Genomic DNA, 17,111 nt, shown 5'->3' with positions numbered 1-17,111 from the left:
GTTTTGAGTTTCTTTGTGAGTTTGTCATTCAATTTGAATAAGTTAAGAGATTCCTTATACAACTTTTAATATGCTTGCTCAAGCTCTTCATGATCACTCTCCGAGGATTCATCATCAGTGATATTCTCAACGGACATCTTCGGAGAATCTGTTGTCCTTCAGCTTCGGAAGCCGCCATGAAAGCAACCTCTTCACCTTGATCTTCATTGTCACTTTCATCTTTATCAGATTCTGATTCATCATCCCAAGTGATAGCGAGGGCTTTCTTCTTCCTCAAACGAGTAGGGCATTCTGAAGAAAAGTGGCCAAATCCTTGGCATTCATAGCATTGGAGTCTTTCAGAGTTCTCTTGTATCTTTCCTTTCTCCTTCTTGGCTATAGGATTAATTTTGAGTTTATCTTTACCTTTAGATTTATGAGAATGAGTAGATTCCAAAAGATTAGGATTCTTTTTCAAAAAAAGATTTTTTAAATTGTTTAACAAAAGCAGCCGTAATCTTGGAATCTATCTCGCAATCCTCATCAGAATCCTCTACCACTTTATGAGCACTACTATAAGTAATAGTATCTTTTTGTTTCTTTTTGAAATTCCTATGTGCTTCATAAGTTTGAAGGTTTCCAACCAACTGATCTAGCTTGAGGTTGTCAACATCTTGAGCCTCCTTAATAGCCGTAACTTTTGGTTGGAACTGATCGGGCAAGGATCTCAAAATTTTTCCCACAACTTTGGATTCTGGAATTTTTTCACCTAAATTGAAGCTGGAATTTACAATGTCACTCAATTTCGCATAAAATTCATCAAAGGTCTCACTATCTTTCATTGAAAGGTTTTCGAAACTAGATGTGAGCCTTTGAAGTTTTGAGCGTTTAACAGAAGGAGTGCCCTCATGAATAGTTTGTAAGATATCCCAAGCCTCTTTTGCGACTTCACAATTACAAATACGACTAAATTCTTCAGGAGTGACAGCGCAAAAGAGAGAATTGATGGCTTTACTATTCCAGCTACTATTTTGGTAATCAATTGTGTCCCACTTATCAATTGGTTTGGGGATTGTAACTCCATCAACGGTAATTGTTGGTTCAGTCCACCCATTCATGACGGATTGCCAAACTTTTTCATCAATAGATTTTAAAAACGATCTCATCCGAGCTTTCCAAAAAGAATAATTGGATCCGTCAAGTAGGGGTGGTCGAACCATAGAATTTCCCTCACGAATTGAATCCATTATCACAAATCAAACAAGATCTCGTTCTAAAAGAATATATATATATTTTTTTTTATATAAAAAAAATATAACGACCTACTCTGATACCAATTGAAAAATCTATAAATCCCCTAGATGTTGATTTGTGATTATGTATCAATTTTAAGCAGAATATAACGATCCCAATCAAACAATCAAGACAAAGAGACACAACGATTTTACGTGGAAAAAACCACAATTGGACACCTCCAACTGTGATAAAAAAACCATGGGCAACAGCCACAAAACAATCCACTAAGAAGATTTAAAGGAATTACACAGGTATACTCTCAATTACCTAGCGAATCCACGCCTAATTGAACCAACCTCTATGTGCCTCTTCCAACCCGTCTTCACCTTAGAATTGTCTTTACGATGAGCCACCCTGGAATCCACCAAAGCTTCAGGCTCGAATTCTTCAGAATCCACCGAAGAACAACTCTCTCTTTTGTAGAACAAAACACAACCTTTGATGTACTCTCTTTAAACCATGAGTTGAATACTCAATAAAAACATCAAAGAAAACTCACAAAGTATCCCCAGATATAAACCCTAAAACCCAAAAAGAAGATCTGGAGAAGTAATCCTAAAATCTGATCCAACACGCGAATTTATAGAATCTGTCCCGCGATCTCCGCTCGAGCGCCCAACAGCCCGCTCAAGCGTCTTCAGCAAAATATGCGCGTGATATAACGGAGGTCCACTCGAGCGCCAGAAAGCCCACTCGAGCGCGAAATCACACATCTCAGTACTTTTCCAGGCGACCAAAACTGCTAGAACCAGGGATTCTCCGCTCGAGCGCGGGTATGTCCGCTCGAGCGGACAGGCAACTTGGAATGCATTTTTGCATTTTGCTTCGGGGGCACTGCCCCTCGATCCCGCCGTGGCGCTGCCCCGGACCCGCCAAGGGGCGCTGCCCCCTGGGACCCCGCGAGCTGACCGGGCAGCTCGATCCCCGTCATAATCAGCGAAGTGGCAATCTTGAAAGCAATAGCATCACAAACTTCTCTGAAAAGCACAATTCGGGTTGGATTCGCATCTAAACACTCATAGTCTCACTGAAATAAAAAGTGCGAAAATAAATACAACTGAAAGGAGTTTTGTCAAACGGGATTGCCAAGAATAAAACCTAACAGTAGTTTCAGTTGCAGTAGCCATAATCTCTGATTACAAAAATAAGAAAAAATTAAAACACAAATTAATTTTCTAGTTACTAAAACCAGAAAATAAATTATTACACAAAATAATTTTATTTTCCTTGTTACTAAAATTAGAAAAATAAAATATCACAATAATTTTCTGTAACGCAAATTAATATTCTGCAATTGTTAATGACACAAGTATATTACTACTAGTTGTCAAAGAAAAGAGATAGTATATTACTACTATCTGTCAAATAGCATAAATCACTATTTGTTTTTCCAACCAGAATATGTTTTTATGAAATCACAGAAGATTAAATACAATGAAGATACCAAAAAGGTTCTGTCTTAAGATTGTTGGCCAATCTTCACTGTATTTAAGTAGATTAAATTTTGTTGTGTACTAATCAACAACAAGAATATAAAGAAATAAAGGAAATGAGAGAATTTGTTTGATTACAAAAATCAAACTAGAAATAAATAAATAAATAAATAAAAACAAATTTTATTTTGTTACAAAAACAAAATTAAAATCTGATTTAATAAACAAATAAAACAGAATAAAAATTAAACAACTTACTTGATTAATTTCTTCTAATAAATATATGATAAAGTCCAGTGTTTGACACTATGTCCTTAAGACAGATTCGTTCTCTCCTCGGTGCTTTCAGAATATGGACGTCTATCTCCCAAGATGAAATGATCAACAACAAATATATGCAGCACTACAATATTTGTACAACGAACACACTAAGTGTTTTATACTCTCTCTCACAAGAAAATAATGCAGCAAAATGAAGAATAAATTTGCAGAGCTATTAAGGACGAAAATTCTGAATCTGATAACAAATGAGGGCTGATCTATTTATAGGCAGAATTGTGGATGTTAGTTTTGAATCAAACAGGTGCAAAACCTGTTTGAACATGTATGATACCTGTTCAGTTTGAATAAACAGATACAAGTCTGTTGGGTTCAAAATTTGAACAGATAAAAACGGGAAGGGCCCTGTTTGGGTGTACATGAAAAACCGGACCAGTTTATTTTCAGAATTAATTTGAATTATGGATTTTATTTTTCAAAAAATAAAATTTAATTCAAATTTTTTTTATCCAAAAAGATTAGTATTGGGCCGAACAAGCCCAACCCAACCACACACTAGTGCCCAAGCCCAAGCCCAGGCCTAGCCCGCCTGACCGCGCATGTGGTGATTTTTTGGTCCAATGGGTCTAGCCCATTTTACCCATAACCTCCCTCTCTAAAACACTTGGGTATCTCTTGGGGCACACCCCAAGTTCCAATCCCATGCCTTATAAACCCATTCAAAACTTCCCACCAAATCAATGCGGGACAAGCCTTATTCAAACCTTTAAGGATTTTTCACCAGAACTCCATTTCCATGGAGCATACTTTGGTTTCAATTTCCATTCACCTGGTAATGGTTTTGTGGAAACAAGTATACCACGTGAATCACAACGCGACATAGAACGCGTTACCGCTTTGACCCGCCAACTTTGACGCTCGGGTCCCACCTAAATAATAGACCAAGTTAGGAAAAAAATTATGATTTTACCCAGAATTTTCTAACCATTTCCAACAGTCGTTTGTGGTCGCTAAAACCTGTATGGAGGGAGCACATAATGACTTTAGGACAACGTCTTTGACGTGCCTCTCACAATTATATAGACTATTTTCTAAACCCTTTTCTTCTTCTTCTTCTTCTTCTTCTTCTTATTATTATTATTTTGTTATGTTTATATGGCTTTATCAAATTGGAAAAAAAAAAAAAAAAAACTTAGTTTCAAAATCTTTTTTGTTTAATATCTTTATTCTGTAAAATTGATTTAAAATAATTATTGTTCAATTCTCACAACACTAAATTCACATTTTATATCATTTATAAATTATTTTTCATAATAAATTTTTTTTTTCTCCCTCATTTTTAGTAGTATCATCATTCTAAATTACTCCCACCCCTCACATGGCATGGGGCGGGCCAATACAAACCTACAATGCCATGCTTGGTTGCCACACTAATCTGTCACTACAACAATAGCATGCCTTATGTTAGAATTTTTGTTTTTATGGAAACTGAACACGTGAGCAACATGTGTTATATTTTTAAGGATAAAATTATAAATTTGTTCAATTTAGTGAGTTGATCTCAATTAACTCAGTAATCATTTTTGGTCATTTTTGGTCAAAAATTCTGATTGGCGCTATCAATCAAACTAAATTTATACAAAATTTAAAAGAGCTAAAATCGAGCCAATTAAAATTACAAAAACTAAAATTATATAAATGTATGGACTACCAATCTAATTTTTCCCAAAAAAACAAAAATAGTTTGTTAATTGCATTAATAGTTAACACTAATGGACATTTAAAGAGCCCATTAGTGACGGGGTTTTTGGATGGAATTGGATTTTCTCTAGTTAGGACATTTAATTAGGTACTCCAATTCGATCAATCCGTGGGTTCATTTTAGATACATCTTGATAATTTGGGTTCATTTTGGAGAGTCTTTTGAGGAGATCATACATATGAAAAACCAGGGCAATCAAACATTAGGAACCACTCGATCGGATCATATTTTTTTTAAAAATAATTAACAAATAACATAATTTGAATGTAGTCTGTTAATTTTTTCCAAACAAATTTAATTCGATCAAGTGGTTTATAATGTTCAATTAACTTGATTTTTAATATGCATTATCTTGCCGGAACACTTTACAAAATGAACAATTTAAATGATTTAGGCAAACTTGAAAGATCCAATCCTAAATGGAATAGCGTTGGTGTCCTTGTTGCATTTTGACTTGCCTTATATGTAGGTCAATAATAAAGCATGTGGTTTGACCAGAATTTGGCTAATCCCCATGGCACAGCCCCTTGACCAAATATGCTCACTGACTAATCAGATTCTTCTACGGAAGAATTGAACACACTTGACCCTCTTCAATTAATCAAGTTTTGCGGGATACATGCACAGTTTGGAAAATGTTTACTTTTATAGAAAGGAAAATGCTAGAGGTCCCAAATTTTCTACCAAATAAATGACCAAATGTCTCACATGGGTGTGGGGTCAACAAAATTGCGGACCCCACACCCATGTGAGACATTTGGTCATTTGTTTGGTAGAAAATTTGGTGTCCCTAGCATTACCCTTATAGAAATTTAAATTTAAGAAACTTAAGGGCCTCCACAAATCTCATCTTGATGATTTAAATTATTTATTTTATAAATGCCTTTATGTATATAATTCATAAAAAAAACTTAAATTAATCTAATTATCGTAACTTCCAATCTATGAAGTTTCTTATATGACCTCTTTTTTGTCATCAATTCAATCAATATCCCATCCCCTATGAAGTGTTACTTTCATGATTTGGATTATCTATGAGCCACAAAAAAAATATTTTGGGCAACGAATAGGTCACGTGATCGAGATGATATTTTGTATATCATTACACTTATTAATTGACATATGATAAAAATGAAATGAGAGGAGTCACTTTATATTTGACACAAGGTACTAAATGTTTAGTCATATCAGATTTCAATCCTTACATCATATCAATCGGTGATACTACATACACTAATTAATATATATATATATATATATATATATATATATATATATATATTTGTGTACCAATTAGTATTATGCCATTATTATTGAACTCACCTATTATATAAATTATAAATACCTAAAATTTCTAAAATTATATTACATCATCTGTTAATATACTACTTAATATATATATATATATATATATTTTTAGAGAGAATAAGCAATTACACAGAAGAAGACGCCTCAGACAACACCAACGCCACTAAAGAGGACGAAACCTCCTCCATCCAAATACGTGGTGACTCAAAATCAAAGGCTAGCCTACTTAAACAATGAGCCACCGAATTGCCATCTCGACAAACATGCGAAACTTCTGAAGAAAGGAACCTCAACATGAGCGCTTGAGCCACACCTACAAAATGACCATAGCAAGATAAGTTATCCGCCTTACCTTGAATAGCAGCTACCACGTTTTGAGAATCACTTTCCAGATGAATATGTCCCAATCCCAAATCACAACCCAATTGAAGAGCTTTTATCGCACCCATAGCTTCCACACAATCAACATCCTCCATATACTGGATCCGCTCAACCATAGACGCAATGACTTCCCCATGACAGTCCCGAATAATAATGCCAACACCAGCACTGGCATGGGCCGTCCTAACAGAGCCGTCAAAATTCAGTTTGAAGACACCCTCACGTGGCGCAACCCACCTTCGCATCCGAACCTGGGCCGGAGGAAGATGGCCACGCTCTTGTGCTTGAACATAGTCAGAAACATAATTCACCGCGAAAGAAACAACTTCCTCCACAGTCCTTGATTTATTGCCAAACAGAATGGAGTTTCTATTATTCCAAAGGCACCAACAAATAGCAATAAATAATTGCATGGGTTGTGGATCATTTGTGGCCATGAGTTGGCAGACCCACTCAAAACAATTGTTAACAGGATTATATTTGATAATCAAATTAAGTGAGCTCGATCTCCACACTTGCATGGCAAATCCACAGTTGTGAAAACAATGGCAAACCGTTTCAATCTCCACTCCACACCCGGGACATAAATCCATATTGACAATATGACGTTGTCGCAGATTGGCCCTTACCGCTAACAACCCGAGGCACATTTTCCAGCCAAAAATCTTGAGTTTGGTCGGTAAATTAAGCTGCCAAAGACCTCGCCAGAACTGCCTCTGCGACTGCCCAATATTGGAGGTATCACCGTGTCCATCCACAGATGCCATATCCTTACACAAATGATATGCCGATCGAACCGAAAACTCACCATTTTGGGTAAAATGCCAGACCAATTTATCCGAAGGTAACGTGGGACAAAGAGGAATGCATCGGATAGCCTCCACATCCATGCCCAAAAAATTTTGCGTAAGCATCTCATCATGCCATGCTCCCTTCTCAGAATCAATTAAATCACAAACCCGCGCATCATCCGAAAGATTGGAAGGTGGCAAAATTACCTTAAAAGAATGAGGCCGTGGAACCCATTTGTCATACTTAACCGAGATGCTTGCACCATTTCCAACACGCCATCGAAGCCCAGCATTTAATAGGCTTTGAGATCCGACTATGCTCCTCCAGGTGAATGAGGGATTGCTCCCGACCAAAGCATCAAGAAATGAAGTTTGTGGAAAGTACCTAGCCTTAAAGACCCGTGCAACCAAGGATCGAGGCCGTTGCAGTAATCGCCAACACTGTTTGGCCAACAAAGCTGAATTGAAATGTTGAAGTCACCGGAATCCCATACCACCCCGTAATTTAGATTTACACAATTGTTTCCAGCTAGTCCAATGAATTTTACGGGTTTCCTCTTAATATACTACTTAATATATTAATTAATACATATAACATTATTCCATATCAATTGATAAGTAAAAAAGTAATTATATCATCTCAATTACATGACGTACATAAAATGCTTCCTCAAGCCAACCGAACAGTCTTACTGAGCATTGATGGTGTAGGACCACATTGATGATGTAATAAGCTATTTATCTTATCTTGACTCTCTAGGCAAATTATTGGGAAAAAAATAATTAATTAACTGGACCATTGTAAATTTGTAGTTGTATGATCAAATGATGAACCGCCTATTTTTAAAATTATATTTAGTATTTATTAAATCATATCACCTCAATTATGTGACGTATATAAAATGGGAATTGAGATTGCTGCTGTACGGGGTGCACAGCAATCACTGCTATGCAACTAATTGGACCCTTTTCGGAGTTCATTTTGATAATTCAAACCGTTCACATTTTAGAATACATCAAGTAGAACATACCTGTAAAAAATCAAGTTAATCGGATATCGTTTACCCATTCATCCACTCACATTTGTATTCATTTTAATACTTTAAATTACAATTGTTATTTCCTTTTATAGATACAAATGTGAGTAGATGAATGAGTAAACGTTATCCGATTAACTTGATTTTTTATAGGTATATTCTACTTTATGTGTTCTAAAATGTGAACGGTTTAAATTATCAAAATAAACTTCGAAAAAGACCCAATTAATTGCATAACAATGACTACTGTGCACCCCGCAGAGCAGCCACCCCAATTCCTATAAAATGCTTCCTCAAGCCAACCGAACAGTCTTACTAAGCATTGATGGTGTGGGACCACATTGATGATATAATGAGCTATTTATCTTATCTTGATTCTCTAGGCAAATTATTGGTAAAAAAATAATTAATTAATTGGATAATTGTAAATTTGTAGCTATATGATCAAATGATGAACCGTCTATTTTTAAAATTATATTTAGCATTTATGTTTTAATAATAAAGGTGATTTAATCATATATTTATAATTGTCTGATTAATTTAATTACTGTATGAATTAAGAGTGAGTAACAGATATTTCGATCTATCTAAACCGACTTAACCGAATCGATCTGCCGTATTTTGGACGGATGTGTGATGACGAGCGGATGGTTGCGAATTGATTTTTTTCAATCCGTCTAGTTTTGGATAGATGGCGAATTGAGGTTCCTTTAGCCGCAATCGAATCGCCAAGCACCCTTAGTACTTTCCTAATCTCATATTTTTTACACGTTTAAAAAAAAAATCAAAAAAATCAAAAAGTCAACTTTTAACCATCTTTCCAAAATACCCCTTTATATGGGGTGTTCAGACAGAAAAATTCAAGTTTAAATTTGTTTTGTTCAAAGATTTAGGTCTTAATTTATTTTGTTTATAACGACAAACTATTATAAAATGACAAAAATATCCACATATACATAAAACAATACAAACAATTATTTGTCCAAACCCTAATCTCACTACCCCGCTCTCTCTCTTTCTTGTTAACCAAACCCTAATTAGTCGGCTCTCTCCTCCTCTTATCTCCCTCTTCTCTCTCCTACTCTATGTGTTCATCTTCTCTTTGGATCGACGTAGCAACTCCGTAGGGTGGCGACGTGTAATGGCTGTCACTGCCGACAATTCTGGTTTTTGAAGATATTATTAGGTCGGTAGACCTTGATAAGTACTGTTCACTCAACCCTACTATTCACTCAAACACTGAATCTAATATTCAGTAGATTTTTCATATTGTGATCCAGTATTGGCTGGTCATACCCTTTATTGGGTTTGAGATGAGATCATTCACGCCTATGATCTTATTGAGAAAAAATATTTTTGTGGTCATATCCATTTTTGGGCATTGAAACAAGTTTTGCCGGTTTTAAGTGATGATCCATGTTTTCCACTACTCTTCTTCCACTTACATGATGAAACATTTTGCTTGATATGGGAGGATTATGAGTATTCTGCTGGATATGACCATTCCGTTCTCGTTGTTTATCAGTTGTGTGTCTCCAAGCGCATCAAGGGAGGAGAACTCAGTTTGAGTATGAAGTCATTGTCTGCCAAATATTATCTCCTTGATGGAATATTGCTTTCAAGTCCTTCAATGGCATAGTGTTGTAAGTTCATCTCTTTAGCTTCTTCCTTGGTATTTTTTTTCCCCCATGAACTGAAATTAAATTAATTTGATACTTGAAAATTTGGAACAACTTGACAACCTGATTGTTCAAGTTAAGCTTGCCATAACTAGGTAATTTTCTTCCTTTTTCCTTTTTAATCTATATCTCATGCTCTAACCAAATTGCTTTTTGTATGATGTTTATGAACATATAATGTCATTGTAATCCACGCTATCCAAATTCTTAAACCAGTTTGTCAAGTTCTTACATAAAGTATGTTATGCCAAGTAGATAGTTGACTTTGTCAATCATAACATTGTATTAATTCATGGTGAGGTTTAGATGTTCATTTATGTCATTTTCTTGTATGGTTTTCCATGTTGTGCTCATATTGATTATATAAGTTCATTTAGTATTCTCAATTCATGAGTCAATTTCATTATCTTTCAATAACCCAACTGAGACTACAACTCAGTGGTTTTTTTTTTTTTTTTTTTTTTTTTTTTTTTTTTTTTTTTTTTCAATTCAATACACTATCACACACAAATACTTCAATCTGCTATTTTACAAAAATCTCGTCTGTGGGATCGGTATACATGTATATACAAGATTTCTAGACTTTCACCCTGGACACTCCGGCCAACTTAATTTCAATGGAGTCCATCCCCTATCTCCTCCCAAACAATGGAGTACATCCCCTTTCTCCTTTCAAATATCATACATATACAATGTATTTAAAACATAGCCATTTTCAATGACAACCAACATTAAACTAGTTTCAATTTACTTAATCCTCATGCATTTTCTACAACAATCATAGCTATTCTCCACCGATAGCCCAAGACAGATATCTTTAAACAGATATACAATCTCTTCAATAGATAAATTATTCAGATTTCCATAGGTGAGAGACAACACGTGTCCAACTCCGCCATTTACATCAACAATAATCCAATTGCACATTATCATCATCAATTTTAGTTATTTGTACAAAATAACAATTTGGCCCATTTAGGGCAAAAACCCCGTTTTCCATATATCAACCCAAATGCCAAAATTAACTATTTTGCCACCATAAAACCTCATAGTCAAATTCCATAATCATTTATTTCACACTTATTTAGAAACCCCTCTTTTTATTTCACACCCAAACCTTAGGGCTGTTCAAAATACTCCCAAACCTCACCATTGTTAGACAACGACAAATAACCAAGCTAAAAACAATATGAATGTGTAGAAAGTCCCTACCTCAAAGAGAGAAAACGAGCCAAGCAAGAGTGAAACTTCAAAGATGCCTAAATCCAACTCTATTCATATCAAAATGAAGATCTTGAGATGGTCTATCTTTTTATCAAAGGGATTAGGGTGAAGAAATCACTAAAATTAGGTGAAAACGTAGAGAGAGTGTATGTTTTAGAGAGAGATGGTCGTAACTTTAGGTTTTAGGGAGAAAAGATCTAAAAAAGTGATGTAAAAAGTCATTTTCGCAATCTGATATACGCACAGTCCGCTTGAGCGTAAGTGACTTGACGCTCAAGCGTTAGACACAATAAGTTGTTCCACTCGAGCACAAGAAAGGCTGCTTGAGCTCCAACATATAATGAATAAGACGCCCACTGCTCAAGCGTAGAAAACACACATCCAGTAGTTTTGCAGACAACAGACCAACGCTCGAGCACAAGAAAGGCCACTCGAGCGCCCACCCGCTCGAGCGTAGAAATCACTCTCCCAGTAATTTTGCAGACCTGCAAAAGTACTGAGAGTTTGCAAAGCCCACTCGAGTGCAGGAAGTATCGCTCGAGCAGAGGACCAAAATTCTGGGCAATACAAGGTTTGAAAAAAAAAACAAGCAACCAACCTGCCCAAACGCAACCGCAACAACCTAAAAGAAAATTTCAATGAGACACAAGGGAAGCAAGAGGTAAACAATACTATGAAAGTATTAAACCCGAGTCCGGGATACCACAAGGGTCGGGTCAAAACCAGGATCGTTATAGATTGTATATCTGTTTAGAAATATCTGTTTTGGGGTAAGATAGCCATGATTATTGTAGAAATTACATGAGGATTAGGTGAATTAAAACTAATCTCTTATTGATTATTATTGAATATGATTGTATTTAATACATTATATATGTATGATGTTTGGGAGAAGAAAGGGGATGTACTCCATGTTTGGGAGAAGAAAGGAGATGGACTTCATTGAATTAAGTTGGCATGTGTGTCAAGGGTGAAAGTCCCGAAAACATTGTGTATACATGGGTATCGATTCTCATGGACGAAATTGCTGTAAAATAGCAAATTGAAGTGTTTGTATGTGACGGTTGTGTGGTAAGAAAACCATCGAGTTGTAATCTCAGTTGGGCTGTTTGGATAACAATGGGTATAACTCATGAATTAAGGAGATATGTAATGACGTAAAATGAATTGATATAAAATGGATTGGGATATAATACTTGACATAATATGGTTTTGGAACAAAGGTTGTAGATGATTTTATCGTTGAGCATTGGTCCTGTGCATCATGTTTATAACCTTGTTAAAGTTCATATATTGTGCTAGATTGTTTCTACAGGGCTTTGGCTCACCCATTTTAGGAAAAACCATTTTCAGGTGCCCGTGATATGGCTTCGCCAAGGTAGTAGCTTGGGAGATTGTGGAGCTAAGAGCTCTTTTTTTTTTTTTTTTTTTCTTTTTTTTGTATTTGCTTTTGTACAAGCCTAGGGCTTTATTTTGCATTACGCTGCTAACTCATTTTGTTGTAACCACGTATCGTCTTGAAAAGTTGTAAGCCCGTAGGGCATTTATTTCGTTGATCATTAGTTTTGGTGCGACATGCTATAGATTCAGGGTAAAGTTTATGAATGTGTAATGCATGTGCCCCTTTTGTAAATAGACTCTGATTAATGAGAGCCTAATACTCTGTTTATGTCATTTTGTATTAGTCTTTACTGTTGAATTGTATTATTTTCGAGGTTCAAAACCCTAGATCTTGAGTTTCTCTCCACTTTTGCACCTAGATCCATCAGGTTCTCTACCCAGGTGCCTTTGTTAAAAAGGAAGAGTGTCTCTAGAGCTCTGTTTTGGTCCGAACAAGACTTGATTTCAGCGTCATTGAAGTTACTCCATTGTTGCTTCGGTCTTCTAAACTTAATGTAGGGATTTTCTACACTCTTCTATAAGACTTAACTTAGTTATTTGTTGTTGGGTAAGAAATATTGGAACTTGTTGTGATTTTGAACAAACCTAGGGTTTTGGGTCAAAATCAAAAGAGGGGTTTTCAAATGAACATATTAGAAATGGTTATGGGAGTAAATATGAGTTTTTGTGGTGTTAAAATGATTGATTTTGGTGTTTGGGGTGAAATTGGAAAAAATGAAGTTTTGCCCTAAAATGTCTTGAATAATTATTTTGTATAGATAATGAATTGGTATTGAAAGTGTGAAATTGAGAGGTTGATTACATGAATAGTGTAGTTGGATTTGTTTAATCTCTTACCCATGGAAGTTTGGATAATTTATTAGTTGTAAAGATTGTATATCTGTTGAGAAATATCTGTTTTGGACAATCGGTGGAAGATAGCCATGATTGTTATAGAAATTGCATGAGGATTAGGCTGATTGAAACTAATCTCTTGGTCGTTATCATTGAATATGATTATGAATTATATACATTGTATATGTATGATATTTGGGAGGAGAAAGAGGATGTACTTCATATGTGGGAGAAGAAAGTGGATGGACTCCATTAAATTAAGTTGGCCTGTGTGTCCAAGGTGAAAGTCCCGAAAATCGCGAGTATACATAGGTGTCAATTCTCGGGGACGAAATTTTCGTAAAATGGCAAGTGAATGTATTTGTATGATATTAATACTGGTTGAAGATTTGTGGGGTGCATCCTCTGTTTGATTAATTAAGCGAAGTGGGTATAAATAGTGAACTGAGATAAAATGAATTAAGATGTAAGTTTGGTATAACTTGGTTTTGGAGAAGAGTTGTGAAAGAATTTGTCATTTGGCATTGAACCTTTGCATTTTACTTATATCTTTGTTAAACTCATATATTGTGCAAGATTGTTTCTACTGGGTTTTGGCTCATCCTATTTAGGAAAAACTATTTTCAAGTGTTGGTGACATGCCTCCGCCAAGGTACTGCTTGGAGGGATTTGAAGCGAGAGTTTCTATTTTTGTTGTATCTATTTTTGTATAGCCTAGGGCTTTAAATTGTGATTGAGCTAGACTTATTTTTGTTGTAACCAAACAGTGACTTGGAACGCGGTAAGCCATTAAGGCAATGATTGCCTGTATAACTTTCATTCCTTCTTGTATCTGTCTCTCATGCATATCAACTGTGATGAATAAAGGTATGTTAATTTAATCATATTTCCGCTCATGAGATGGATTTGTTGTATTTATTTTGGGGCATTACACTAGTATTATAGTTATATTAGTTTTTTTTTTTTTCAAGTTTGACTTAATTTATTTTTGAAATTTTAAATTTCAATTTGATTTATTTTTTTCAATCTTCATTTGATGTTTATTGAATTTCTTTCTACCTCATTTTTCTAGAATTTATTTAATTTTTTCTTTCTATATTCTTATAGTCCATCCTCAAATTTAAACTAGATTTTTTATCTTTATCTTATATTTACAAAATCCATTATCGCTCTTAATTTTCAGTTGAGTTTATTGCTTTTCAAAGATTTATCTAATTTTCTCCTCTTATATTCGTCTTCAAGTTTAAACTTAATTCTTTTTTTAATCTTTATTTTATATTTATAAAATTTCACTCTTACTCTTCATTTTCAATTGAGTTTATTCGATTGAGTATATTTCAAAAAAATTAACTAGTTTATTTATATAAATGTAATGAAATCACTCAAATCTTTTATTTAAATATCCATCTAAATTAATATTACAGTATTTAGTTAATTTTTAACATATTTAGTATTATTTATCACATTTTGTTAGTTACCCGTGCTATTCATGGGTTTTACGCTAGTTCTTTAATAAACAAATTTTCTGTTTTTAATATTTTAAACAATTTTTTATCTTTTACATAAATACAATTAAAAAAATAATATTTATAATTTGAATAAAATGATTATGATTTAAATAAAATAATATATGCTATTTTAACACGTGACAGACCTCCTTTAAATAAATATGGTAAGAGAAGCAGAGGGATCGTGAAAGAATTATAAGTTACAAGTCTCATTTATATCGAGAAGGACACTAATCAAATGATGACACAGACTTTGTAACAGTTGTAAAGTATTCAATGCTGCTGAATCCAAAGGTCTTAAGATTTGACCATTCACCAATTTTCTCACCTCCCAATTCACCTCAATCCTCATATTCTCTATCTCTTTCTCCCAAACCTTTTATTCCCCTCTCCCTCCCCCCCCCCTCTCTCTCTCTCTCTCTCTCTCTCTCTCTCTCTTCATTTCCCTCAATCCCACCCCACGCTACAATCATTCAATCAATCTCTCTCTCCATTCTATAAATATTTGTGAAATTTTTTAAAAAATATTTAATAAATACAAAAAAATTCACCTTATTTAGTTTTAATTTTTTAAATCAAATATTTAAAAATTGAAGTCTCTTTATTTTTCATGTTTTTTTTTCTTTTAGAATTTTAAGAGATAGAGTGTTAAATGTCAATCTATAAAAAGAATAGAGTATTGTTCCGAGAGCATTAAAAAATTAAAATATTTGTGAGTTTTTTAAAAAATATTTAATAAATACCAAAATATTAAATTTCTATATATTTTTTACATGTATTTAAATTAAAGGGTTGTTGGGAGTGCACTAAAAAATACAGTTATTTGATAAGTGTATTTTTTTAGATCATATTATCTCTATATTTTTTCGTAAATTTTTTTAAAAAATACACTAGATAAGAAAACTCTAAGTAACCCCTAAGCAAATTAATGTATCTATTAATAAATAGTTATTTATTAAACCTAGTTAGAAAAAATATATATATATATAGAAATTAATTTTTATTTATTTATTAATTTGTTTTTGAGTTTTTATGATCCATATCACCATAGGTAAAAAAGTAAGGGGATTTGGTGATAGACCCCTCAGTATCTAACTTATCCTTCAAATGGACAAGAATTATATGGATCATTTCAAAAAACCGTAGTATTTTCAAACTTGTTTCTTTTACTATAATACCCTTACACATATATATGTGCGTGTGTGTGTATCAGATTACAATCACACACTCTCTCTCTCTCTCTCTCTCTCTTTCTCTCATCTCAATCTCTCTTTTCTTTGTCTCGATCCTATCACTATTGCTCTCCATCGGCGTCATCACCGCTCTCCACCGGACCCACCACTGCTCACCATGGAACTCTTTCTCTACCGTCTTCATCACCACCGTCACTTGTCGCATCCACAACCTCAGATTTGAGATCATTCACAGTTGTCGTTGTTAGAAAATGACAGTTCCTGATGGTTTACAAACCTGAGATCTGAGATCCTTGACTCTCTCTCTCTCTCTCTCTCTCTCTCTTTCTTCTTCTTCTTATGATCCTCTGTTTTAAAACTCTGTCTCCCTATTTCTCTTTCTTCTTCTTATGATGGTTTGTTCTTGAACAATAAATTTTACTCCAATTCATGATATAGCACTCTCATGCAAAGCCATCCCCGCAGCTTGTTTCAGAGTAAAAGTTTACACTGCAATCACCAAAAAAAAAAAAAAAAAAAGAGTAAAATTTTACTTTGAATCAAAGTAAAATTTACTATGATTTAAAGAAAAATTTTACTGTCGTTAAGTAGATCAGCATGTTGTTAACCAAAGTAAAATATTACTATTACAAAAATAGAATGTATACTAAACGAACGAATCAGAGTCAAATTTTACTTTTAAATGTATGAATAAACAAACAAAAAAACTCTTGATTTTTCATTGCAATATTTCGATTTCTCATATTTCTATCAAATTTAAGTTTATCTCAGATCTAAAGTTATTGATCTCAAATCTGAGTTTGTAGGTATCAAATCTGAGTTGATGGTGGTTTGACGGTAAAAATGGTGGTTGCTGACCGACGATGAGGGTGAGCAACGGCAGTAAACGATGAAGATGGTGGAGATGATGAGCAATCATCGAGTTGGTGAAGAGAGAGAGAGGGTTATAAAAGAAAGAGAAGAAAGAGAGGGTATAATGGTCAAATAAAATATTCAAATAACAAAT

The 17,111-nt window shown here is 34.3% G+C and overlaps 1 protein-coding gene across 1 annotated transcript; it reads right to left on the bottom strand.

Annotated features, from left to right (window-relative positions):
• Positions 1 to 6,182: 6,182 nt before the first annotated feature.
• On the bottom strand, positions 6,183 to 7,205 carry LOC145800008 (uncharacterized). Its single transcript, XM_082889661.1, has one exon. It carries the CDS (start codon positions 7,203 to 7,205, stop codon positions 6,183 to 6,185), a length of 1,023 nt encoding a protein of 340 aa, XP_082745787.1.
• Between the last annotated feature and the right edge of the window lie 9,906 nt (positions 7,206 to 17,111).

The sequence above is a fragment of the Camellia sinensis genome, chromosome 9 (assembly GCF_055761805.1).
Source record: "Camellia sinensis isolate YWXY chromosome 9, ASM5576180v1, whole genome shotgun sequence".
Lineage (NCBI taxonomy): Eukaryota > Viridiplantae > Streptophyta > Magnoliopsida > Ericales > Theaceae > Camellia > Camellia sinensis.
This window is presented reverse-complemented; position numbering and strand designations above follow the sequence as displayed.